This window comes from Oryctolagus cuniculus, chromosome 5 (assembly GCF_964237555.1).
Source record: "Oryctolagus cuniculus chromosome 5, mOryCun1.1, whole genome shotgun sequence".
Taxonomy (NCBI): domain Eukaryota; kingdom Metazoa; phylum Chordata; class Mammalia; order Lagomorpha; family Leporidae; genus Oryctolagus; species Oryctolagus cuniculus.
This window is the reverse complement of record NC_091436.1, coordinates 82,591,481-82,616,874: the sequence shown is the minus strand read 5'-3', so window position 1 is coordinate 82,616,874 and position 25,394 is coordinate 82,591,481. Positions and strand designations below refer to the sequence as shown.

At 49.6% G+C, this 25,394-nt stretch overlaps 1 protein-coding gene across 1 annotated transcript in view; it reads right to left on the bottom strand.

Moving 5' to 3' along the window:
- Window positions 1-6,527: 6,527 nt before the first annotated feature.
- The window catches only part of BACH2 (BTB domain and CNC homolog 2), a 396,258-nt gene continuing 377,391 nt past the window's right edge, over window positions 6,528-25,394 (bottom strand). The window contains exons 6-7 of the mRNA XM_070073780.1: window positions 15,821-16,027; window positions 6,528-9,133 (exon numbers count right to left, since the gene is read on the bottom strand). Of these exons, the coding sequence (XP_069929881.1) occupies window positions 8,648-9,133; window positions 15,821-16,027 (693 nt within the window). The 3' untranslated portion in view covers window positions 6,528-8,647. The remainder of the gene's footprint in view (window positions 9,134-15,820; window positions 16,028-25,394) is intronic.

Genomic DNA, 25,394 nt, shown 5'->3' with positions numbered 1-25,394 from the left:
CATTTTGGGGGGCGAGGGCAGTTTTTTCTTTTTCCCCGAGGAGCATGTACTAGATGCACCTGATTTCTAGGAGGCACTCTGACCATTAGAAGTAAGCTCTCCATTACAGGAGACATTCAACAGCTGGGGTTTTGCACAGGGAGCGTAGCATTGGCCGAGCTGCTCTGTGCTTCTTGCCTGAATGCTTCCTGGGTTGTCTTTGTAGCTGTGCTTTTTCAGAAGTGGAAACGATGTAAAGAAGATAAACTCTTTCACAGTCAGTCTGTGGAAGAGCTAGTGAAGACCAGGTAGATGGGGCCATGTCCAGACAGGCGCCTTCAAGGGGCAAACCATATTCCAAGTGCTCACAGCATATTCCAGGGGTAGGGACTGTCCGGGTCACAGTGACATCACTTGGCTTGGCCCTGCCAAGACAACAGGAGGCAGGATGAGAAATCCAATTATCTGTAGCAGGCTGCTTCTTAAGTTGATCATTTGTATGCCAGGTGAATGATGTTCTACATATCCAAATGGCCCTTGGCAGAAAATGGTGCTCTAGCCTTGAGTACCGTTGTGTGAAGTTATTACTGTTTATCCCTATTTTATAGATAGTTAGGCTCAAATGATTCGGTAATTGTCTCACCAAAGGTCACCCAGCTGAGGTGTGTGCTGGAATCCAAACCCACAGGCTGCATCCCCCAGGCGCCCCCCCCCCCCCACTCCTCCAGGAAGCCCTGCCCTCCTGGTTGTTAGAGTCAATAGCCTCTGGGCAATGATTTCCTTACACATCTCTCTGCTCCTGTAGTCTGGGAGAGCTTGAAGGATCAGGCCCGTGCATTTCTAACTCTGGACCCTTAGCACGCATCACAGTGTTGTTTGAGTGAATCTATGCTTATGTACAGCTGCCAAAGACAACAGCTCGGCGATGGCTTCCGCTTCTGCAGTCTTTGTTCCTTAGCCACTGTTCTGTCCAGTCTTGTCATGTCAACAGGCTTATTAGGAGCCTCTTTCAGAGGCCCCTATGGCATTTCCTCCTTTTGTAATTTAAATTTCCTTCACCCTGTAAAGCTTTTACAGGGTTGGCAACCACACTGCACAAATAGCGGTCAAAGAAAAAGCCCAAAGGGCCTGGCGTCAGGTGTGACGATGTTCCCAGTGACTACAGGCCACTGTGTCTCTGAAGGTTTGTATCCCTTGCTGTAGGATGAGGTCCCCTGCCTTGGAGATGCACTGGTCTTCAAGAGGAAAAAGAACAAACTAGCCACAGGGAACCAGCAATGCCTCTTTCTGGCTGACCAAGCAGCCAGAAAAGTGGCAGGTGTGTTAGGGTGGCTGTGGGGAGAGGAGGTGTCACGTACAGTGACAGGAAAGACACTCGCATAACGGGACCTGTGCTCTCTCTGGGCCTTCACTCCTTGACACCAGGACGTATTAGGTTCATGTGCACTGGAAGGCCCAGGTGCTCAGTGGGGAAGAATTAGAAATCCAGTGCCCCAGAATTAGATGCAGCTCATTCCCCAGGAGCACATCCCAAGCAGGGACGCCAGGGGCTGCTGCCCGCCTGGGGCTGGGTGACCTGGAATGGCTCTCTTCTCCAGGGTGTGACAGCTGGTGGTTTATTCTGGGTTGGACCACGATGGTCACTGCTGCTGCCAGAGCCAATGTCAGGGTTAAAGGTGCACATGCCTATAAGTTTCGAACGATCAGGTTTTCCTACAGGAAACCATGGGACTAGGACTCATCTGTTTGTCCCAGAAGGGACTGAATAACTTCACTTCAGGCAAAAACAATCCGCCTGCCACACCTGAAATGCTATGATGGTGATGTTTTCAGAATAGCATGCATTTGCTAATTCCATTCAATGCTCCCTGGAAGCCTTCTCTATGTAATAAGTGCCTGTGGAGGGGTGGGCATTGGGCACAGTAGTTAGGATGCAGTTTGAGACACCTGGATCCCCACCAGAGCCCTGGGGTTCAAGTCCTGGTTCTGCATGTGATTCCAGCTTCCTTCTAGCGTGCACTCTTGGAGACAGCAGGTGATAGCACCAGTGGTTGGGTCCCTGCCACCCATGTAGGAGACCTGGCTTGAGTCTCCAGCTTTTGGCTTCAACCTGCCCCAGCCCTGGTTGTTGGGAGTATTTGGGGAGTGAACCAGTGGACAGAAGCTCTCTCACTGCTTGTGTGTGTCTGTCTCTCTCTGCCTTTCAAATAAAATTCTAAAAATTAAAAAAGCACCAACGGAGACTCACTGGAGGGAGATTCAGTGGATTTTTCAGCTTTCCCATATAGTGGATTGGATGCAACCTGATCTCCCGCACTTCTGGGAACTCACAGCCTGACAGCTCGGCCACGCTGCACCTGTGCCGCTCTAGTGGCTTCTCTCTCAACTCACAGCTCAAGTCCAGTGTCACTCATAGTCCTTTGGCCTGCCTACCACTGACTCTCATTGGCCTTTTACAAGACACAACCTAGTGAATACACGTTCCCGGTTTACTCCCCAACTCCAATTCTAAACCCTTTTCCCTGCAACTCGTTGCATTTTGGAGTTGATTTCCCTTTCCTTCACTTACTTTCATTTAGCTTTTAAAAATTAAGTCTTTTATTTTGATATAATTACAGATTCACCTGCAGTTGCAAGAAATGACAGGGTCACCGATTGCCCCCAGTGGTACCACATTGCAGAGCTACAGGATAACATCCCAAACAGGGCAACTTCGACCTCCTCTTACAGGCACTGGTGGTTTTTTAAAATTCAGAGTTTCAGAATCGCATTAGCACTATCAAGGCTTTCAGATTAATTTCTAATCAGATTCATCTGGAAGCAAGATAGAAGCTAAATGGCCTCTCTGGGAAAAGGATTTCCTGAGGCATTCCACTCCACACATTCTGTAATATGGGACCAGAGTCAGAAAAACTCAGTTTACAATGCATAATGATATGTCTTTATTTCATCAACAGAAATGGTGTCTAGACAAAATTCAGTTAACACTAGCAATTCAATTGGGTGAATTTTTTTTTTGCACAATAGTGTATTTACAATGAGTAAATGAAGTTTCAATTCATTAGTTCATAGCAATGCTTTCCCCCCAACCCCAAAAGGTAAAAATTCTTACAGAGAATAAGCATCAACAGCCATTTCATTTTTACAATAAAAACCACAAGAAAAACCACAATCACTTAGAAAAAAAAATGACAAGCCTAAGAACTAGTACAATAAAATGATGCATTGAATTAAGTTACGTTAATCGCATAGAATCTGTGTAAAAAGTATGTAGAAAAACACCTGATGTAACCTGTTACAGTCGTTGACCAGTTATGAGAGGTACAGAGGGTTATACAGGTAGATATGTGTGAAAACTGTCCGTATTGTTCGGCCTGGGGAGGAGGAGGAGAGGGGCTGCAGCCCCTTGCATACACTGAGAAGACCCTGTTTTGAATATGGCCTCTGGAGTTTGTAAGGCATTTATTAGAGGTGCACTTGAGTCAGACTGGTTCTGGAACAAACGCTCACAGGCCCCCGCTGGCCTCACAAGCAAAGATGGCGCTTGCCTTGAATGGCTCGCTGCGTCTAACAAGCACCTGAAGCTCCCACATGCATTTCCAGTCTTCCTGCTCTCTCACCTCAAGTGCCAGGTCTTCTACGTCAAGAGTGTGTGGGCGTGCACCTGGCATCCGCGCATGTGAAATGCATCATTAGGATTCAAGTGTTTGTGTGTGTGTGTGTGGGGGGGGGGGGGTCACCACTCTGCCTCCACACATGTTTTGGCAGAGGACTTAGCATCAAGTTGTACGAAACCCCTTCTTTGCCAAGTCCCTTCACGCTTTCCTGATAAACACAGCTGATGGTCCCCACCGGGAGCATGTGGCACTGAATGCAAGTCTACCTGAAATGAAAGGTCTCAGTGCACTTCTGCTTCCATGAAGGGCCACTGTTTTCTCTGAGGTCAATAAACTGGAATGAAAGTGAAAGTCAGAGTTGTTTTTCCATTGCTTGAGGGTGAAATGCATACACCATGTCACAACGCGAAATCAAAGCTACGCAAGCTGGCCTCTGCAGCCAAGTGGGTATTCTTCACAAAGTGGCAGCGTCATTTTCATTCGACAATGAAAATGCACCGATGTTCACGTGGTATAAATATCATCTCCCAGGGTGGAGCATAGGAAAATACTATACACTTATTTTTGCAAGTAATGTTTTTGCACCGTCGGTTGATTAATTTAATCTCAATCTGCCACAATAAGTCTTCTCTATGTACAAATACTATTGGCACACACTATCTGTGTACCAATATACTCTACTCGACAGCATCAGCCTTTGATGCTTGGGTCCTGGGTGGCTCGGGCAGTATTATAAACATACATTCTGCACACTGAATGCCTCCGTGCACACAGAGACGACCTGCGTGGCCACCAACTCCACACAGGGTGCTGCATGACGAACCAACTCGCTAGAAATGGAATCTAACAACAAACTCTTCAATTTGGGGGAAAATGGATACCATGAACAGCTTTATTCTTTGAAAAGAAAATCTTGTGTTTTTGTCTATGGACAGCGATTTGAGGACCAAACTTGACTCTTGCTCCCTTGTAGACCTACGCTGCGAGCGCTAGTGAAGCAGTTTGAGGTCACTTGTGGAGCAGCTCCTACTCCGCATGGGGAATACATAGACACAGGCAGCCAAACAGGGACCTGAAACAGCCCTGCAGGCTGTGACTCATTGGGAGGGGACGCTGCTGTTCCGTGTGAGGCCGAGCAGCTTCCTGGGGAAGGACTTTTCTTAAAAGGCTCATCGTTCCCAGACTTTTATTTGTTGTTTCTTTTCCTTAACCTTTCAAGGTGATCCTAATTTATGAGAAGACAATGTGTGTTCGCGCCTTCTGACCACAGCATGCAACCTCACTTTGTGCAAGTTTAACTGCAGCCAGTCCCTTCATGCAAGTCCTGTGGTTGGTCCCCAAACTCCTTTTTAAGGAGAAGTGGCAGTTGGCATAGTAAGCACTAACTTTTTTTTTTTTTTTTGCTTCCTTGGAAAAGCAACGTAAGGATTATATCCCAAATGATAGTGCATCTTAAGAGCAGCATACCTTAGAAAGACAGTTAATAAATTACTTGCACAACATATAAAATAACATTCTCTACGGCAGCATCCCCTGTGACGCCTGAGTCATTGGTAGGGTACCCGGAAGAGAGAAGTAGCAGAATGGCCGAAGTAACTTTGCAGCTTTTCAAACAGTTTTTTTTTTTTTTTTGCAATGGTTTTGTTCCAGAATCAGCGTGTCATGAAGTTCGATTTTATTCAAGGCACCCCAGATAACGCAGAGAAACACACACAGACAGCAAAGCACGCACCTGCCCAAGGCCTGCCCAACCTGAACAGCGGGAGGCTGTGTGCAGACACAAGGACAAAGGCAGATCCAAGGGGAGGACTGCTCTCGGTGGGAGGTTTATTAGTCTTAGGAGCAACTCCACTGGCTCTGCCCCTAGGCCTATTCCTACCCCTGCCACTTGGAGACCCAACCAAGGCTCTCCTTGGGACCCTCCTGAACAGCTCACGGCAAGGAAGGACCCTTAAAAATCCAACTGAGTGTCACCACACTGGAAAACTGGAATTGCTCGCTGTCCACTGGCTTGTTCCTTGTCAGAAAAGGCAGTGGGTTAACTACGGGAACCTAGGGAAAGGAGACAGGCTGGGCTTTTCCATCTCACTTGAGGCAATTTTGGATTCTGGTCCCTGGCGAGTCCTCCCTTTGAATTAACCCAGAAACAATTCAGCCAAGCACATGGTTCGGAATGGCCAAAGACACCAACACGTCACACGGACAACTGCACGAAGCCAGTCGCTGTTCATGATGGACAGTGAGTAACTTATTAACAATCCCTAAGAAGTTGAAAGAGTAATGTTTTCACCAGTTCCAATGGCAGGGACCGGGTAGAAGAAGAAGAAGAAGAAGAAAGGGAGGCGGAGGATGGTGGAAGGAGGAGGAGGAAGAGGAGGACTGCCTTGGGGTGGGGAGAGGTCAAGAGACCCCTGGCCTCCACGAAAGGCTGCCTGCCACACAGGTTTGGGCCACTGAACAGGAAAGGGGGAAGAGGACGCTCCATGGCCAGCACGACCAGTTGCATGTGTGTTGCGACCAGGGTAAATCAAGCCAACGAGCTGGTGTGGACCTGGTTATGGTATGAGCAGAAAACATTCCTTTACAAAACGAAAAGCAGAGGTCACTGACAACAAGGCAACCAGAGTTAGAAACACACAATACTGTCCGCCGACTCCTCCGCCCCAGCACAGGCCTTCTGAGCTACCACGGGATTCACACTGCGTTTTCATTGCCGCTGTCACCAGTTCTCCATAAAGGCAAACCTCACAGGGTAGCACAGAACCATTCTATGAGGCCAACACGCTCCACTCACCGACCATAAGGAAACACAGCTCCATCACAATCCGTCTCAGACAAGCGCACACATGTACACACGCACGTGAGAGAGACCAGAAACCCAGAGGCAGGCTTTCCAAGTGGAACTATTCAAAAAAGAAAAGCCTTTTGTTAAAAAAAAAAAATCCTACTGCATGAACCAACAAATTTCTGGCATTCATACATATTTCAACATTTAGCGCTAATATTTGTACAGAAAAAAGTTAATAATACTAAAACATGTTACTATGATTTCACTTTTTGCCTACTAATCATATACTAATTTCCCCTTTACATGCAGCTTTAATATTGTCCAAACAATGGCACAAATAAAGAAACGAAGTCAACCATCTAGTCCCCACTGCCCACCACCCCACCCCCACATCAAACCTTTCTGGACTGTCTTCCACAGCCAGGCTGGAGCAGGCCTCGGGCTGCACAGCAAGGCAGGGACCACTGGAGGGAGGGAGCTGAGGCCCCCTCCTTCGGGGCACACCTTCCTGTAAACGTGGCCAGGGGCCCGCACGTCCCCCCCTCCGCCAGAGCCAAGAGAAGCTGCTCTTCTGGGTTGCAAGCCAACCCCTTTTGCAGCAAGAGAAGAAAATTAGCATCAGGTGAGGATGGGGGGTGGTGGGAGAGGGGAGTGTGTTTGGGGAAGAGGGGCAGGGAGGGCTCCTGGCGGTATCTTGTCCAAAGCCTCAGAAGGAAGCTGACTTCAGACGAGAGACCTGCAGACTACAACTCAAAGCGTTTGGAGGCAGAAAGGAGAAAGAAATGCATTAGCCTGCGTCAGGGATGGAGCTGGGCTCCATTCCGCCCTGCTCTCTCCTATACTGGGTAACCCCGAGTGCCGCCTCTTAGGGGCAGGCGTCTGGGGCTGGGATTCATTCAGATTTGAATCCCCTCCTGTGGGATGTCCTGGGAGGCCGCTCTGCTCCGGGGTAGGAGAGAGGGGTTGGTGAGCCTCGGCCTTCAGAGGAGGAGGACCCACTGCCTAACACTTCCAAGAGCAAGGCAGGTCCTGGGGAAGTGTGGAACCGAAGGGCCTGACTCCCTGGTGAGAAGGCAGTTCTGACTTGATTTCTAGGAGCCAACGCCTGCTGAGTTCTGGTAGGAAATCATGGATTCTGCTACTCTGATGCACTTTGGAGTGAGATGTCCAAACTCTCCCCACTTAGAAATCTGAACATCCAGTATCAACTCTGAACTCTATCTGCATTTAAACTGGACTTAGGGACAGGTGGGGAGGAGGTGAAATATAAAAATAGTCAAGCAGATTATTGTCTACACATCCTAGGATGAAGTCATTATTTGGCAAGATTGTTTTTCCTACATAATTATCACCTGAGTGCTTTTTCATTAGCTAAAATGTTTTACCTTTTAACTAAAAAGCAAAGAATATACAGTATACTTGAGTTATACTGAAGTTACAACTTCATTTAAGAAAATAGGTTTGACCCAAAACTCAGTGCAAGTGGCAAAGTTGACCGTTACTGTACAGTATCTGCAAGAAAAAAAAAAAATCCAAAAAACAAACCCACAATGCTCAAATGACACCATCTGGTGGTGCCCAAACCAAACGAAAGGAAAAAAAAGGCCTGAAATAAAATTTTGAAAAGAGCTTCCAACATTGAATTTCATCCATAAATAAGTACAAATTGAACCGTGAAGCAAGGGAAAAAATTGACCATGTTAACAGTTAGCAAACGAGGTGTAGCATCAGAGACAAAAAGAAGAGGAATGTTGGAACCTGTTGAGAACTGAGAAATGACATTTCCAGTTTCAGGATGAGAAAATTGAGGCATGCAGGACTTTTGCATATGGAGAGAGAGATATATATATTTTATATATATTATATATAATATGTACAGTCTAGCTATAAAACTTTGATGTGTATAGAAGCTGTCTTCAATGAAAAAAATTGAACATTCAGAAGAAATTCCTGAGATACGGTTTGTGACATGGGCCACTGAGAAAAAAAATCCGAGGCTGGGTCCTAGAGGTGTTAATCGTCTATCCCTGTGAAGACTGAAATGAAGCCGAGACAGACAGACAGCACTGTTGTCTTCCTCGCCGGGGCAAGGGGTAGCACCATTGTGAATCAGGTCACTAGCTGTCACTCCTGCTCAAACAGAGGAGGGCCTACTTCGGAACAGTATTGCTGCTGAAACTGCTGTAGTGTGCACCAAATTCCTTCTCGGTTCTTCCAGACCACAGGTGACCGGCGCCCGTGAGGACCGGGTGGCAGAGCCGAGTCACGAGGTGTAATCTTTCCTGGGCTGCTCGTCAGTTGTACACTTGTCAGTCATTTCCTGGCAGAAGTCCACGGTCACCGTTTGGCTTCTGGGTTCAAGGGGAGGGCCTCGCTCAGAGAAGGTGCCCGCGTCCGCGCCTTCCAGCCTTCTCGCAGAAGTGCAGTTCTCCGAGGTGGTGCTGGGCACCCAGGAGGGCCCCGGGGGAGCGGCACCGGGATCCAAGCAGCAGGGTGCGGCTTCCCCAGCCGCACACTGGGAGGCTGCAAGGCTCTGCTCGACGCCCAGGGGCGCAGGGCTAACACTGGAGGCTGCGGGGAGATCCATGGGTCTGAGGACGGGGCAGTAGCGGTGCAGGGCCTGGATCTGCTCGGGGCTCTGGATGTCTCGGCACACTTCCTGGGAGAGGCAGGAGAAGTTGTCCAGCAGTTCCCCCATGCACGCTTTCAGCTGGTTCCTCTCTGACAATAGCTTCTCCTTCTCACACACCTGCACAGGAACAAAAGAGAGGGCTTCAGCAGGTCTGGGTTACACACAGCACCTCATTCCTGGGGGTGGGGTGGGGTGGGAGTGTTCCAACTTTGCATATTCTCTGCTGAGCTATGGCCTACAATGCCAGCATCCCATATGGTTGCCGGTTCAAGTCCCTGCTGCTCTGCTTCTGAGCCAGCTTCCTGCCAATGCACTTGAGAAAGCAGCAGAGGATGGTCCAGGTGCTCAGACCCCTGCCACGCATGTGGGACACCTGGATGGAGTTCCAGGCTCCTGGCTTCGGCCTGGCCCAGTCTTGGCTGTTGCAGTAATTTGGGGAGTGAACCAGCAAATGGAAGATCTCTTTCTGTTACTCAGCCTTTCAAATAAATAAATAAATAAATAAAATAAATCTTAAAAAAAGATTTATTTGAAAGAGTTACAGAGAGAGAGAGAGAGAGAGAAAGAGAGAGAGAGAGAGAGAGAGAGAGAGAGAGAGAGAGAGATATCTTCCACCTGCTGGTTCACTCCCCAAGTGCTCAAAATGGCTGGAGCTGGGCTGATCCGAGGCAAGGAGCCAGGAAAGGAGCTTCCTCTGGTCTCCCACTTGGGTACAGGGGTCTAAGGACCTGGGCGATCCTCCACTGCCTTCCCGGGCATGTTAGCAAGGAGCTGGATTGGAAGCAAAACGGAACTGGCGCCTATATGGGATGCCGGTGCTGCAGACCAGGGCTTTAACCCACTATGCCACAGTGCTGGCCCCCACATAAATCAATCTTAGGAAAAAAAAAAGATACGGGTCCAGGGAGCCTGAAACACACCTGTACATCTCTCACCTGGGTGGGCCATCCAGACAGGCCACTAATGCCACCGCCCTCCTCCCTCTCTGAGGCCCAGGCAAGCCACCAGCAAAATCACCACCAACCAGAAAACTGCAGGCAGTCAGTGTCCTGGTTTCACAGAATCTGGGGTTTGTAGAGAACCAAGTGGAAAACTCAGTACCAAACCTGGTGTGTGCTAATCTCCCCCAGATGTATTAGGCTGCCATTTTTTTTTAATTTTTGGACAGGCAGAGTGGACAGTGAGAGAGACAGAGAGAAAGGTCTTCCTTTACCATTGGTTCACCTTCCAATGGCCGCCGCGGCTGGCGCACTACGCCAGCCCACTGCACTGATCTGAAGGCAGGAGCCAGGTGCTTCTCCCGGTCTCCCATGTGGGTGCAGGGACCCAAGCACTTGGGCCATCCTCCACTGCACTCCTGGGCCACAGCAGAGAGCTGGCCTGGAAGAGGGGCGACTGGGACTAGAACCCGGAATGCTGGTGCCGCAGGCGGAGGATTAGCCTAGTGAGCTGCGGCGTCTGCCTAGGCTGCCATTTCTGACGGGCAAAACAGGTCAATTCTAACTCCCTGACATCCTGAAAAAGGAAGAGCTATGGCGACAGAGAAAGGACGGCGGCTGCCAGTGGTTAGGGTGGGATGGGGGGGATGAAGAGGTGGCACGGCGGGGACTCCAGGGCGGGAAACTCCCTTGGACGGGACTGTGAAGGTGGCTCTGAGTCATTTACTGTGCACCTGTCAGAGCTCAGAGAGCACACAGCCGCGGTGTGGACTTGGGGTGAGGACGCTGTGTCAGATGTGGGTTCTTCGCTTGTGGCAAATGTGCTGCTCTGGCGGGGGAGGGGAGAACACGTGGGGACAGGGGCACAGGGCATCTCTGCATATTCTGTTCAGCTTTGTCGTGAACTGAAAACCGCTCTAAGAGAACAGTCTATGTAAAATGACTCAAACACATCGGCCATCAGCAACCAGCACCAGCAGTGCCCTGGCCCTTGGTAGGACAGCTAGGGGATGGGTAGAGAGTTCCAGATGGGGCAGGGTGAGACAAGCATCGGGCCTGGGCCCTCACGTCCAGTCCCAAGGTTTGAGATGTGTCTCCCATTTAATACAACCCCAGAGAGGCTCCTGTGTGACTAATATTCATCACCCTATCAGGAATAGGAAGTTGGCACCACTCAGGTTTTCCTATCTATCTTTATATATATTTAATGATTTATTTGATGATATTCACTTGAAAGGCAGAGTTACAGAGAGAGGAGGAGGGAAGGAGAGAGAGAGAGAGAGAAAGAGAGAGATTTTTTTCCCTCCACTGGTTCACTCCCCCAGTGGCCCCCACAGTCAGGGCTGGGCCAGGTTGAAGCCAGGAGCCAGGAGCTTCCTCTGGGTCTCCCACATGGGTGCAGGAGCCCAAGCACTTGGGCCATCTTCTACTGCTTTCCCAGGCACATTTGCAGGGAGCTAGATCAGAAGAGGAGCAGCCAGGACTCGAACAGGTGCCCATACAGGATGCCAGCACTGCAGACGGCAGCTTAACTTGCTGTGCCACTGTGCTGGCCCCTCCTATAAATATTTGTATGAGAGGAGAGGCTCCCCATGGAAGTGGATGAAGAACCTGAAGCTGCACAAAGTGAGTCCTCAGGGGGCCCTTTGCAAGGGTGGGTGGGAGGCGCGGGGGGAGGCGCTGGTGGTGGCAGCAGCAGCGGCGGCAGCAGCGTGTGGGAATGTGAATGCAGTCTGGCAGGCAGCGTGGGCATGTGTATTGGGAGAGATTTACACAGGGAAAGGGCACCTGCTCAAATATTTATAAATTGATCAAGAAAACATGCTTTAAAAATGAAAAATAAACAGATGTACAAGTGCAACTCAAGAGAAATACATTATGTGAGTCTGCACAAGTTGGGTGTGTGGGAGACAACATGGGAGTGGGCCTGCTGGGGACTGTGACGGGTGGCAGTGCGCAGGGGTGGGCGGCCCTGGCCCGCCAGCCCGCCAGCACCATCCCTGCCACTCAAGGCCAGACAAGTGGGCACAGCGCCCTGGCTGGCGGGTGGGGGTGGGGTGGACACGAAACAAAGCGCATCTGGCAGGTCTCCTTGGGGAGAAACATCTTACACACATCCTGCACTTGTCTCCTGGTAACCTGGCAATCTGCGAAGTGGCCACCCCGAGAGCAACCTCAGACCTGGTTCTGCCGCATCACTGTGGCTGACTGTATCTGCAAATGCTCCAGGTCACTTGCTAGGGGCAAGGACACAAGGGGCCATGTGTCACAGTGTTTCAGTCTGCAGCAAAGGAGCAGAAATCAGGCCTTGCTTAGAAGCACAAAGCTCTAGGCTGGTGCCGTGGCTCACTAGGCTAATCCTCCGCCTGCGGCGCTGGCACCCCAGGTTCTAGTCCCAGTCGGGGCGCCGGATTCTGTCCCGGTTGCTCCTCTTCCAGTCCAGCTCTCTGCTGTGGCCTGGGAGTGGATGGCCCAAGCGCTTGTGCCCTGCACCCGCATGGGAGACCGGGAGAAGCACCTGGCTCCTGGCTTTGGTTCAGCGCGGTGCGCCGGTCGCAGTGCGCCAGCCACAGCGGCCATTACACATGGGTGCTGGTTAAGTCCTGGCTGCACCATTTTGATCTGGCTCTCTGCTATGACCTGGGAAAGCAGTGGAAGATGGCCCAAGTGCTTGGGCCCCTGCACCCACTTGTGGAACCCAGAAGAGGCTCCTAGCTCCTGGCTTTGGACAGGCCTAGCTCCGTTTGTTGCGGCCATCTGGGGAGTGACCCAGAGGATGGAAGACTTCTCTCTGTGTCTCTCCCTCTCTCTCTAACTCTACCTCTCAAATAGATACAATCTTTAAAAAATGTATATAAAATGACAGCAAAAAAATTGTTTTGAAAGAAAGAAGGAACTCATAATCCCTCAACTTGGGGGGGTCACAGGGATTTCCTGAGAGCTGAGAACGTGACAGCATTTAGACACCATCCTTCCTTGAGGAGATGACAGTCTAGGGCTGGGGGATGGCGAGACAGACAACCCACAGATAAGACAAGACTGACAAGCACTCATCCAGAGGCTAGATCAGGGTGTGGGGCAGGTGCCCAGGCTGATAGGAGACTCAGGAATGGCCAGTTTCCTGGAGAGATAATGCATGACCTGAGTCTATTTTTTTATTCTAATTTTCATGAACTTTTTTATTTTTAAAGATTTATTTATTTGAAAGAGTTAGAGAGAGAGAGAGACAGGGAAAGATCCATCCACTGGCTCATTGACTGCAATGGCCAGGGCCAGGCCAGGCTGAAGTCAGGAGCCAGGAGCTTCTTCCAGCTCTTTCATGTAGGTGGCAGGGCCCCAAGCACTTGGGCAATCTTCCACTGCTTTCCCAGGTGCCTTAGCAGGGAGCTGGATTGAAGTGGAGAAGCCTGGACTTGAACTGGTGCCCATATGGGATGCCGGTGCTACAGATGGCAGCTTGTCAGGAGCTGGTCAGACAAGGAAAAAGTAGAGGAGTGTCCAAAGAAGAGGGGAAACACCATGGGCACAAGGCAGAGGTACAGAACAGCCGATGTGGGGGAGATGCAGTTTCATTTTATTAGCCTCAAGTCAGGAAGGAAGTGGAAGGTGATGCTGGAGGGGCAGCTACAGACTGGATCATGTAGGACAGCTTAAGGTTTACTAGGGAGCACAGGTGTTACTTTGTAGGCAAAAGGGAGCAGTGGAACATGGCAGCGTTTCCCTACTTTGCTACAAAAAGTATCTGAATGCCTGGGATACAATCCCAACTCCACATAGCATTCTAGCTCCCTGCTAATGTACACCCTGAGAGGCAGCAGGTGATGGCTCAAGTATTTGGGTCCCTGCCACCCACATGGAAGGCTCAGATGGAGCTCCTGAATCCTGGCTTTGGCCTGGCCCAGCCTTGGCTGTTGGGGGGCAATTGGGGTGTGAATCTCAATTCCTGTTTCTCAAATAAATAAAACTAAAAAAGAAAAAAAAAAAGACCCAGAAGTCCAGAGCTATCTTGGCAACACAGAACATCTGCCTGTGCTTTTCCAGTATCGCCTCCTTGCTCTTAGGTTCTCACTAGGACACTGGTTTTCCATGCGGCAGAGGGGTAGCTGCCAATAGTCTGAGTACCCGAATGCAGATCAGGAGCACACATGGGCTCCTTGTTCTTCAGCCAGGCTCAAATCCACACTGGGCTTCCACTGTCTGCACACAGAAAGGACAAGCTGAATGAGTTAAGTCCACTGCCTTCCACCTGCTGTCAGGAGCCAGACGGCCAGGATTTAATTGCTGTAGCTTATAACTGCTTATCAGGGGAAGGGGATGGGTGGCAAACCTCTGAGTGGGAAGGAGCCTGGAGGATGGGAATTTGTCCCTTGAGACACAGCAGTCTTGGGGACAGGGAAAGGGAAGGCAGCCACTCTGAGGCAGGACTGCACACCCAAGGGTGCTGGGACCACAGGGGCACCAGCAGATGGTCAGCCCTAGTGAATCTTCCAAGAATTCATGGAAATGTGTATTATGAAAAAAAACATGCATGTGTGCATTTCTTTCTTTTTATTTATCTATTTATTTGACAGGTAGCGTTATAGACAGTGAGACTGAGAGACAGAGAGACAAAGAGAAAGGTCTTCCTTCTGTTGGTTCACTCTCCAAATGGCTGCTACAGCTGGCGTTGCACCAATCTGAAGCCAGGAGCCAGGTGCTTCTCCTGGTCTCCCATGTGGGTGCAGGGCCCAAGGACTTGGGCCATCCTCCACTGCCCTCCCGGGCCACAGCAGAGAGCTGGACTGGAAGAGGAGCAACCGGGACTAGAACCCGGTGCCAATATGGGATGCCGGTGCTGCAGGCAGAGGATTAACCAAGTGAGCCACGGTGCCGGCCCCAACCATGTGTGCATTTCAACATTTTTTTTTTTTTGCACCAAAATAAACTTATCTCTGAATCTCTTTTCCACGAACTTCTTGAAGTCCTCTCGGAGACATCCTATCTCCAACCCTGCTTCTCTGCTAGGACACCAGGAAGGCAGCGTTACAAACACACGATGTAGAATTGCATGGGGGAGTTGGCATTCAAACTCGGCTGTGTCCTTGGAGGATACCTCCTCTCTGCACTCTGGGCTCCTCCTCTGTAAATGGGACACAACTGAGACACAGGGCTGATGGGAGGATTCAATGTGATCACCCCCAAAACCAGTTTAGGAGACCTTGGAGACGCATACAGCAGATGCCAGCTATCATTACATGTTGAACGTGAAATAAAGAACCAGCTCTATGCAGATGGCTGAAGGATATAAAACAGTGACATGCTACCACATCGCCACGTGAGCGTGCACGCACGTACACACACACACACTGCAGATGCAAAGCTACTATATTTCTGTTGAGAAACTTATTTAAAACTTACTAAAAAATCACTTATTTAAAAATAACTCCAGAGGCTGGTGTTGTGGCATAGCGGGTAAAGCTACTGCCTGTAATGCCAGCATCCCATAGGGGTGCCAGTTTGAGTCCTGGCTGCTCCTCTTCTGATCCAGCTCTCTGCTATGGCCTGGAAAGGCAGTGGAAGATGGCCAAAGTATTTGGGCCCCTGCACCCACGTGGGAGACCCGGAAGAAGCTCCCGGCTCCTGGTTTCAACCTGGCCCAGCCTCAGCCATTGCTGACATTTGGGGAGTGAACCAGTGAACGGACGACCTCTCTGTCTCTCTCCCTCTCTCTGTGTACCTCTACCTCTCAAACAGAAATAAGCCTTAAAAACAAAAAAAAAGAACTCAATCCAAGCTTTCCTGAGGGTGCCCCTTCTCTACCTCTCCAGCCTGCCTTGCTGTAACTGCCCAGCGGTTCTGGCTGATTGCAGCAGACAGGTCCACTCACCAATTTGCGGATTTCACATTCTAGGTTCTGAATACAGTCCAGTTTCCTCTTGCGGCAGCGCTGGGCCGCGATGCGGTTCTTGCTGCGCCTTCGGACGTCGTGAATGAACTCTAACTGTTCTGAGGTTAGCTTGTGCATCTTAATCATCATCTGGAAGTCGTTCCGGGGAAGGTCTGTGATCTGGTCTACGGGAAAAGGAAGTTTGACCTGCAACCAAGAATGACACAATGTGAGTATGGCCGTTGGGTGGTCCTCTTCATTCTGATGGGTAGACGCTGCAAATAATGGTTCAATCTCCTTTGACCAGGTAGAATGAAAACTAAAAGCAATTGAAAGCAAGCAGTCATCAATTCTTTCCTGTTTCAAATATAAGTCAAATGTGACATCCAGATAATCAAAGACAACAAGAACACACAAATAATAATGTAGTTATCTTTTTGAAGCAAACGGCATGGAAGAATATTGGAAGATGGGTCATTTTTCATTGCTGTATTACTTCTTAAGAAGAATGCTAACAGCCATAACCTACTTGCACAAGTCACAGAGCCCAATTCAATGAAAAGACAAGGATTTATGCAAAGCACTTAGATGAATGGAGCGCCTCCTCCCACCCCCAACCTTGGAGAGGCTGGAAAGATGACCCAATGCAGCAGGGTTCTGAGTTACAACATTGGATAGGCTCCACCAGCGTGGGGCGGGAGTCAGGAGGAGACGGGGACTTTAGCCCTCACGGGAGATGAGAGCTCGGGCAAGTTCTTTCACCTGAGTCTCTGTTCGCTCGTCTGCAAAGCAGGGCAGTAGTTTTAGCTGTACAGTGCTAGAGACGTGGTAGGCATGTTGCTAGATCGTGTTTCTCAGAAACGGCCGTTCCATGGCACATTTTCTTGTAACACTGACATTCCTTTGGGAAGGGGTGGGGTGCGTGTTCCTGCCTCGGGAGCACTAGGATGTGGTGGAAGCAATGGGTGTCATTTCCGAGGGCAGGGCACAAAAAAGGCACTGTGGCTTCCCAGGAGGCCTCTTAGACTGCTCGCTCCGGGGGAAACCAGCCGCCGTGCTGGGAGGACACTCAGGCAGCTCTGCCGTGTGGAGAGGGATTCTCCAGCTCCACGCAAGCCTCCCGATGACTGCAGCCCCAGCTCACGTCTGACTTCACCCCGGGGGAGATCCTGAGAATTGCTCAGATGGGGTGCTCCTGAATTCCTGGCTCCAGGCAACTGTCAGAGTTGTTCAATGAGCGCTGGTATTTCAAGCCATTAAGTTTCGGGGTGATTTATCATGCGGCACTAGATAATGAATACAGGTCCTTTATTGGCAAGAATCCTGCTTTCAAACTGCTGAAAATCAAAGCAAATTTGCATTACCAAAAAAGAGGACCCAGACCCTGCAGAGTTGGGTGTGTGTCCTCCCTCTGTTGTGGACCACAAGCCTATGGCAGTTTGAGATGTTTCTTAAGAGGAGAACAGGGGCTGGCGCTGAGGCAGAGTAGGTTAAGCCTCCGATCCAGCTCTCTGTTTATGGCCTGGGAAATCAGTAGCTGGCCCAATGGCCGGAGCTGCGCTGATCCAAAGCTAGGAGCTTCTTCCGGGTCTCCCATGTGGGTGCAGGGGCCAAGGACTTGGGCCATCCTCCGCTGCTTTCCCAGGCCATAGCAGGGAGCTGGATTGGAAGTGGAGCAGCTGAGACTTGAATCGATGCCCATGTGGGATGCCACAGCGCCAGCCCCCCAGGTTCAGTTCTGGTCCTGTTTCAGAAACTCTTGAGAAAGGAGGATTGTGTATGGCTAGGCCAACACCAGGTGTTTCCCAGATGCATTTGCTTAATTCTTGCCCATGTTTGCATCTGCTTCAGATGGGTCAGCAGATGGCGCTACACACCTAAACTTCCGTCTAACCCTAAGCCAGTACTGTCTACTTAATAGACAGGTGATTTTCAGTTTCCCAGCAGTCCCATTAACAGAAGAAAGAAGCAGGTGAGATTAATTTTAATGTTATTTAACCTGATATAGCTGAAACATTTCCAACACGCAGTTAAGGTAAGAAAATTACAAACGAGGTATTTCATATTTTTGGGGTGGTGTATTTTTCAAAATCCAAAGCGTATTTTATCCTTACAGTACATCACAACTCAGATTGGCCACACAGGATGGGTCGGTAGTATTTCAGAAGACTGAACACATGGATTCCAGTGAACCTGAGTAGCCAGAAAAACACATGGGCCTGGGTTCAGTGATCAAAATACGTTTGGGTGAAGAAAGCAACCTCTTGTTAGCATCCAGAGGCTGAAGGGTGACGTCGGTGCTCTCCAAGGGAGTGGGGGATAAGGCTACTTCACCCCACGCTCAGGGTTTCTCTTTGGTTGCCTCACACACAGGCAGACTTGAGTCCTGAGCCTGGCATTTGCGGCGAGTTAATCCCATGCACAAAGGCAAACATAGGAAATGATCACTTGAGTTCTCTGTGGTCAGGTGCAATTTCCTTGTCAGTTACTTCACAGCTCTGAGCCTACTCAACGTGGCATTTGCTGGAGGCTTCCAATGGGCGTTCAACCTCCACATGGTGAACCCTGAACCGTGACACCTGTAGAATTTTGGCCCAGAGCAGGGCACGTTATGCCACTCTCAGCTTAGTTCTGCTCCAAGAGCTAAAGACAGACAGCCAGGACAAGCAGCTCCTTGTTATGGGCTGGAGTGGGGGAGAGAGGGGATGGCCTTTGTCCATGGTGCGTTATTTACACAGGGCTTATAATGATATGAAAGAATGTTTGATTTCCCTTTTATATGCTTTGGATAACAAACGGACACTCAGATCCTGGAGAGTGTCTCCGTAACACAAGAGGTCTGTTGTTGGGGACACGGATGTCGCCACACAGCAGAGGCTGTGGCCCTTTACGGGCTCGTGGCGTTTGCCCCTCTGCGCTTCTGCTCTACACTGGGTTTACTCCGTTCAGAAAGAAAACATACCTACTGCCTGGGCCCCAGTCAATGGCAAGAGAGCGCAGCTCTACCAGGAGCTGCCGTAGGTAAAATCATTGTGACGGCAGATGGAAAACACGAGGGGAGAGAGGATGGGTGGGAAAAAGGAAAAATCAACAATGCTAGTGTCAAAGTCCTTGAAGCAAAAGGCCATATAAAATTTCAGCAGAGCTGCTTTTAAAGAGGGTCAGAGAATGGTCAACTCTAGTTTGTTGTTGTTGTTGTTGTTTTTTTTTCCCCTGCGTTAAAGTCCCCTCTCTGTTTTTCACTGGGTCTGCTGCCCCTGAAGCAAGGGGGGCACCTGTGGATGAACAGGTGGGGAGTCCGGGCTGTGCTCCTGAAGACGCCCAGTGGGAGCCTGCCCAAGTCCACTTATGATTTGACTGGCAGGTTCCAAGCCAGCAGGCATGTGCCCTGGAGGTCAAGGGCAGTGCCTAGCCTTCCGGTCCCTTGGAGAACATTCCTGTCTTGGGCAACCACAAAGTTCCTGTGGTCCACACATTCTCCACATGAGGCCAGAAGGTCACATAAGAGGACTCGGCCTTGGAAAGTGGAAACATAATGAGAAGGCCAAGGCCAAGGCCAGGGCCCTCCACCTCTTTCTTCTGGGGCATTAATGCTTAGGGCTTCCCATCTTTATATCCTGCACTGAGCTTGTTCACTGCGAGTTGATGTCTCAGCACAAGTCTGACTTCCATGCCCCGGTCCCTCTCCCCAGTGGAGAGCAGCCAACCTGAGCAGACCAAGAGCCCTGCCAACCATCACCTCCACCCCTGCCAATGGCTGGTTCACATCCTCACGGCCACACATGGCTCTGGGCAGGCAGGCTGCGTGGGAAGGGCATGGGCTTTGCAGGTGGGTGTTGATGTCTTGCAGCTCCAGGCCTACCCCTTCGCTTTTCAGCAGAGGTGCAGAGAGTCAAGGGCACTTTGTCAGCAAGCCAAGGGCCAACAAGGCACCATGGGCCACCGCCACTATTTGCACAATGAGCTAGTGTTGATTTTGGCTGCCCCCAGCCAAGCACCGACTCTCCTCTTCCCTGTCGAATGCAACAGACTGGAGGTCAGGGATCTGTGCCGCCCGGCTGAGTGACGACCAGAGGAGGGTTAGCCCTTTGGGTCTCAGCTCTGCGGCCATCAGATAGATGGTGCCGACTTGCACCCAGGGACCTCTGGCTTCAACAGATGACAAAGATGACAACTCCTGAAGACGCCCAGTGGGAGCCTGCCCAAGTCCACTTACGATTTGACTTATGATTTGAATCAGCTGTGACACGTGGATGGGGCCTGGCGTCTCAACGCGCCTCCTCGTGTACTTTGTGCACCTGCCAGCCAGCCAGAGGCGGCTGCAGGTAACCTTGAGGCCGGCACTTTCTTCTCGCCAAGGGGGAACCGTGTGGCTCCACTTCTCTCCCCTGCCAACACTACTCCCATTCTGTAGCCTCAACCACCATCTCACACCCTGCTAAAAAAAAAAGTTCTCTAAACAAATGATGTAACTCCTTACAGAAAAGGCAAACGTGAGACAGAAATGGAGAAAAAAACTCCCATCCCTAAACGACGACTGTTGCCCGGATGGGCTGCCCCGTGATCATCCTCATTTGCCTGTACGGAGTTGTACTCAGACGGTGCTCTATGTGGCTCACCTCACCTCACCATGCCTCCTGCCCACCTCACTCGCCTGGGGCCTCTGGTGCACAGGCTGCGGTTTCCTGGAGAAGCACATGTTACGGGAAAAGCCGCACACAAGTCTCTTCCCTCCAGAGATCCCAGTGGAAGAGCGGTTTGGGGGTAATCGGCCCTAACTCCTGCTGTGACTTCACTGTCTGATGCTGAGTGGGAGTCACGGGAGAGGGGTGCTGCTGACACCACACCCCGCGACATAGGACGACGTGGCCAGCTCTCCACGGCTCGTAATGTGTGCCATGCTAAAACCTCAGATCCCAGGGAGTTGCTGGGGGAGGCAGCAAGATGCCCACTGGGCTGGAGATCCTGGGGCTGCTGCTGGACAGGGACCACTCAGCGCTAGGCAGATGCCAATGACAAAAGTCTCTCCTCCCAGACCAAGAAATGTTCCCTGCACAACTGTCCCCCACCCTCTCCCTGAGTCACTCAGTCGTGGTCTGTAATTCATTAGTTGTGTGACCTCAGCCAAGTCTTTCATTCTGTGTCCCAGGGTTCTCGGAGGATCTGTGAACCAGGGGGAGGTAACAGGTGTCCTCCTTAGCTGATGGGCTTATTACTCTGAAGGGGGAACTGGATAGTGGGTGGAGAAAGTGCTTTGGAAAGCCTGAATGGCCTCATAGCTAGGAGGCCCTGGGTCTCTTGCTCAGTCCTCGCTGTCACCTAGCTTCTTCTCCCAGACATTCAAGACGGCTTGGCATTCCAGAAGCTAAGATGATTCTTCCAGGCAGCATGAAAACACGGCTTTCGTCAGAAGCAGAGCTGACTTCTGTGCTGCTCAGTCAGGTCGTCTTCTTCTTAAGCAGACCAATTGCAGACACTTCAAAAAACAGGCCTGATTCACCAAACCACAAAAATGATTGCAAAAATTTGACACACAACATGTGTCTCAAGGTTAGCATTTGGGCGGGGGGAGTTAGTCAGACGTGGTTCTTCTACATCATTTCAGTGTTTCTTCGGGATCTCTCTCTCCCTCTGTCTCTGTCTGTCTGTCTGTCTCTCTCTCTCTCTCTCTCTCACACACACACAGAGCTACGCCTCTTACACACTGCACTTGCTTGGGCCTCTGGTTTGCTGGGTGGCGCTAGTATCATTCTACTAGTGCACTTTGCACTCAGTGTCCACTCACTCTTCCCTCTCAGTGTAAAACATGATGAGAAAGCACATGCAACTCATCAACACTTTTTGGCTATACAAAGAATGTATCTCTCTAGTATGTCTTTACTGAAACCTGCAATTCATTAGAAATGCTTTGGGTACAAAAAGCTTACTACTTGGAAAGTGACTGTGACTTCTCTGTAATTTTCAAATTTCAGAAGCACACCTATAAACCACAATGAGATACTACGTTACGGCCAGGTGGTTATTAATAAGAAAAAAAAAAGTGCACAATAACAAGTGTTGATGAGGATGTGGGGAAACCGGATCCTTCCTACCTGCTGGTGGGAATGTGAAGTGGTACCTTGGAAAGCAGTCTGCTAGTTCCCCAACGGGTTAACTATATTCATAAGATACAGCAATTCTACTCCTGGGTGTATAATGAAGAGAAGTGAAAGCATATGTCTACAAAGAAATCCTGCACTCAAATGCCCAGAGCAGCACCATTCATAATAACCCCAAAGTGGCTATTCTGAATGTCCCTGGGCCCACGAACAGATCGGCACAATAGAATGTTATTCAGAAATACACAGCAATGAAGTACTGACACGGGACAGTGTTCCTGGCTGCTGTGTCAACGGCAGAGGGGAGCCCTGAAAACATTACTCTACGTGAAAGAAGCAAGATAAAATACTGTATGTTGTAAGACTGCGTTTATGCAAAATGTCCAGATCATGAAAGTCTGCAGAGCCACAGGCCAACCAGCGGTTGCCTGGGGTTGGCTGTCGTGTGGAATGAGGGCCACTGCTCATGGGGACGGAGTTTCCTTCCGGTGTCATGGAAGTGTTCTGGATGGGTGGGCGCTGCGGCGCAGTAGCCTGAGCCTCTGCCTGTGGCGCTGGCATCCCTGTGGGCGCCATTTCGTGTCTCGGCTGCTCCTCTTCTGATGAAGCTCTCTGCTATGGCCCGGGAAAGCAGCAGCAGATGGCCCAAGCACACCCACTGCACCCATGTGGGAGACTCGGAGGAAGCTCCTGGCTCCTGATGGGCTCAGCTCTCGCTGTTGCGGCCATTTAGGCAGTGCACCAGCAGATGGAAGACTCTGTCTGTAACCCTACCTCTCAAATAAATAAATAAAATCTTAAAGCAAAAAAAGAAAGCATTCTGGAATTAGATGGTGGTGCTGTACAACACTCCGAATATATTAAAAACCACTGTTCACTTTAACAGTGTGCATTTTATGGTATGGAAATGGCATCTCAATTAAAAAAATTAACCTATGTGGGATACACATATATGAAATTCAAACATTACATGTACACAAATGAAACGTTCCCTATACTCCTACTCCCCAACTTTGCTTCCAATTTTATCTTATTCTCTGTACTGATTTTATTATTTACATGCACATGTATGAGACAAAAGAGGACCTTGTTATGCATCCTGTTTTGTGACCTTTTTCTACTAAATATGACTTGTTCAGTTTTCTCATCATTGAAGGCAAGAGAAAAATTCCCAAGCTGACTTCTTAAAGAACACAGCAAACCTAGAAGTCATAAAGAGAAAGACTGACACTCTGGTTATATAAAACTTAAACTTTTCTCTAAAAAGGCTATAAATACATAGAGAAATCGTGGGTAACATTTACGAGAAGAGGTTAATGTTCCTAATAGTAGGGATTCAGATTCCTATAAATTTAAGTCAAACAACACAAAAGAAAAATGGGCAAATATATAAACTGGCAATTCACAGTGAAAGAAACACAAGTGGCGATACACATACAAAACACCTCTTAAGTAGTCTCCATTTTTTGTCTATCAATTGGCAAAATGTAAAAGGACTGGTGACAACTAGTACTGGTAAGAATGGGCAGAAATGGACACTCCCAAATTGCAACAAGATATGTGAACTGCTGCAACCTTTTGGGAAGGTAATTAGGTGCTATTTAATAAATGGGCACAACCTTTATCTCGCCTATGAAAAAGCTCCTATGCTAACAATATGTTCACAAAACTGTTTACTGCAGGAAGGTTTGTAAGAGGGGAAAAACTGGGAACAACTGGGATGTCTGTTGATGGTGACAAAATTGTGATTTACGGGGCCGTGGGTACTGCAGGGGCATGTGCTGGCCCTGTGAGAGCTGCCTGAAGGCACGGACACAGAAGACAGCTACGTGGCGGAAACATGAAAAGGTAGCTGCGGAGTAATTACACAGAGCGATGCCATTAAGATGAAGCCCCAGCTCCTGGAGATTCAAATACGGATTTGCCTGAGGGTGCTTAGAAGTTTGTGGAAAATGGAATTAGGAGGTGAGCTGGGGCAGGCGTTCGCTGCAATGGTTAAGACGTAGTGATGAAGTCGCCTGCATCCCATACTGCAGCGCCTGGGTTCAAGTCCCAGCTCTGCTCCAGATGCCAGCTTCCTGCTGACGCAAGAAAGGAGGTGGCAGGTGACAGGTGAGGCTCCAGTACCTGGGTGTCTACCACCAACATGCGAGGCTTGAGCTGACTCCGGCCTGGCCCAGCCTTGAGTGTTGCAGGCATTTGGGGAGTGGTCCAGTGGGTGGAAGATCTCTGTCTGTCTCTATGTCTCTTTCTGTCTTACATATAAGTAGGTGAAACTAAGTACATAATTCAGAACATTTATTTTGCTTCCAAAAAATGTTGAAGTCCATGCAGGTTTTTTGCAACATGTATTTCTCACATACTTTTTACAGGCCTCTTACATATTGTGGTAGGCACACAGAAAGTTTGTTAAATTTGGTATACCAGGGCTGGGCGTGTTACACTTTTATTATTTAAAAAAGTAATTTTCAAACGATGATTATTAATAAAAGACAACACTGTGCCAATTCAAACTTTGTTTTAAAACCAGGGAACAGGGGCCAGCACTGTGGCGCAGTAGGTTAATCCTCTGCCTACCCATATGGGTGCTGGTTTGAGTCCTGGCTGCTCCACTTCTGATCCAGCTCTTTGCTATGGCCTGGGAAAGCAGCAGAAGATGGCCTAAGTGCTTGGGCCCCTGCACCCATGTGGGAGACCCAGAAAAAGCTCCTGGCTCCTGGCTTCGGATCAGCCCAGCTCTGGCCATTGCGGCCATCTAGGGAGTGAACCAGTGGATGGAAGACCTCTCTCTGTCTCTCCCTCTCACTGTCTGTAACTGTCAAATAAATAAATAAAATCTTTTAAACAAACAAACAAACCAGGGAACAGTTCAAAAAGACAGGAGAAGTCCATGTTTAGGAGACAGAAGAGCTACTTGACATGGAAAAACCATAACATCCTACGGAACGTGGAGCACGTAAGTGATTTCCCGTGATCTAACCCTTGGGTTCCTCCCACAGGCGCAGGCAGAGAGATCAGGAAGGGGCACAGCTATGAGGCCAGAGAGCAGCCGGGCAGCAATGCCTCTTCTGATTACGACCCAGGCAGGGAAGGGTTGGCCTCCAGTGTACTTGCCGGGGACAACGCTCCCACCAGGGTCCATGTGGGTCCCCAAAGCGAGTTATTAAAGCCAAGAGGGGCTGTTAGGCTAGACCCTGAGACAATTCTGGGGTAACCTAATCTCCACGCCAGGGAAGTGAGAGCATCAGAGTGCAGAAGACCTAGTTGTACTGGTGAATGTCTCTCTTTTCACTGTTTAGGAAGACAAACAAGAGCCTTTTTTTTCTACTAAAGTAAAAAAGAGTCTTAAAAAATGTAGAGGTATTTTTGGAGGGGAGACTTGTCCTGTTTGTGGCTGTTTTACAGGTTGAATGAGTGCTCCTTTTCGCTGAGTCAGCATTTTCAGTTCTAAGGCAAAACAACGGAACGTCTGAACA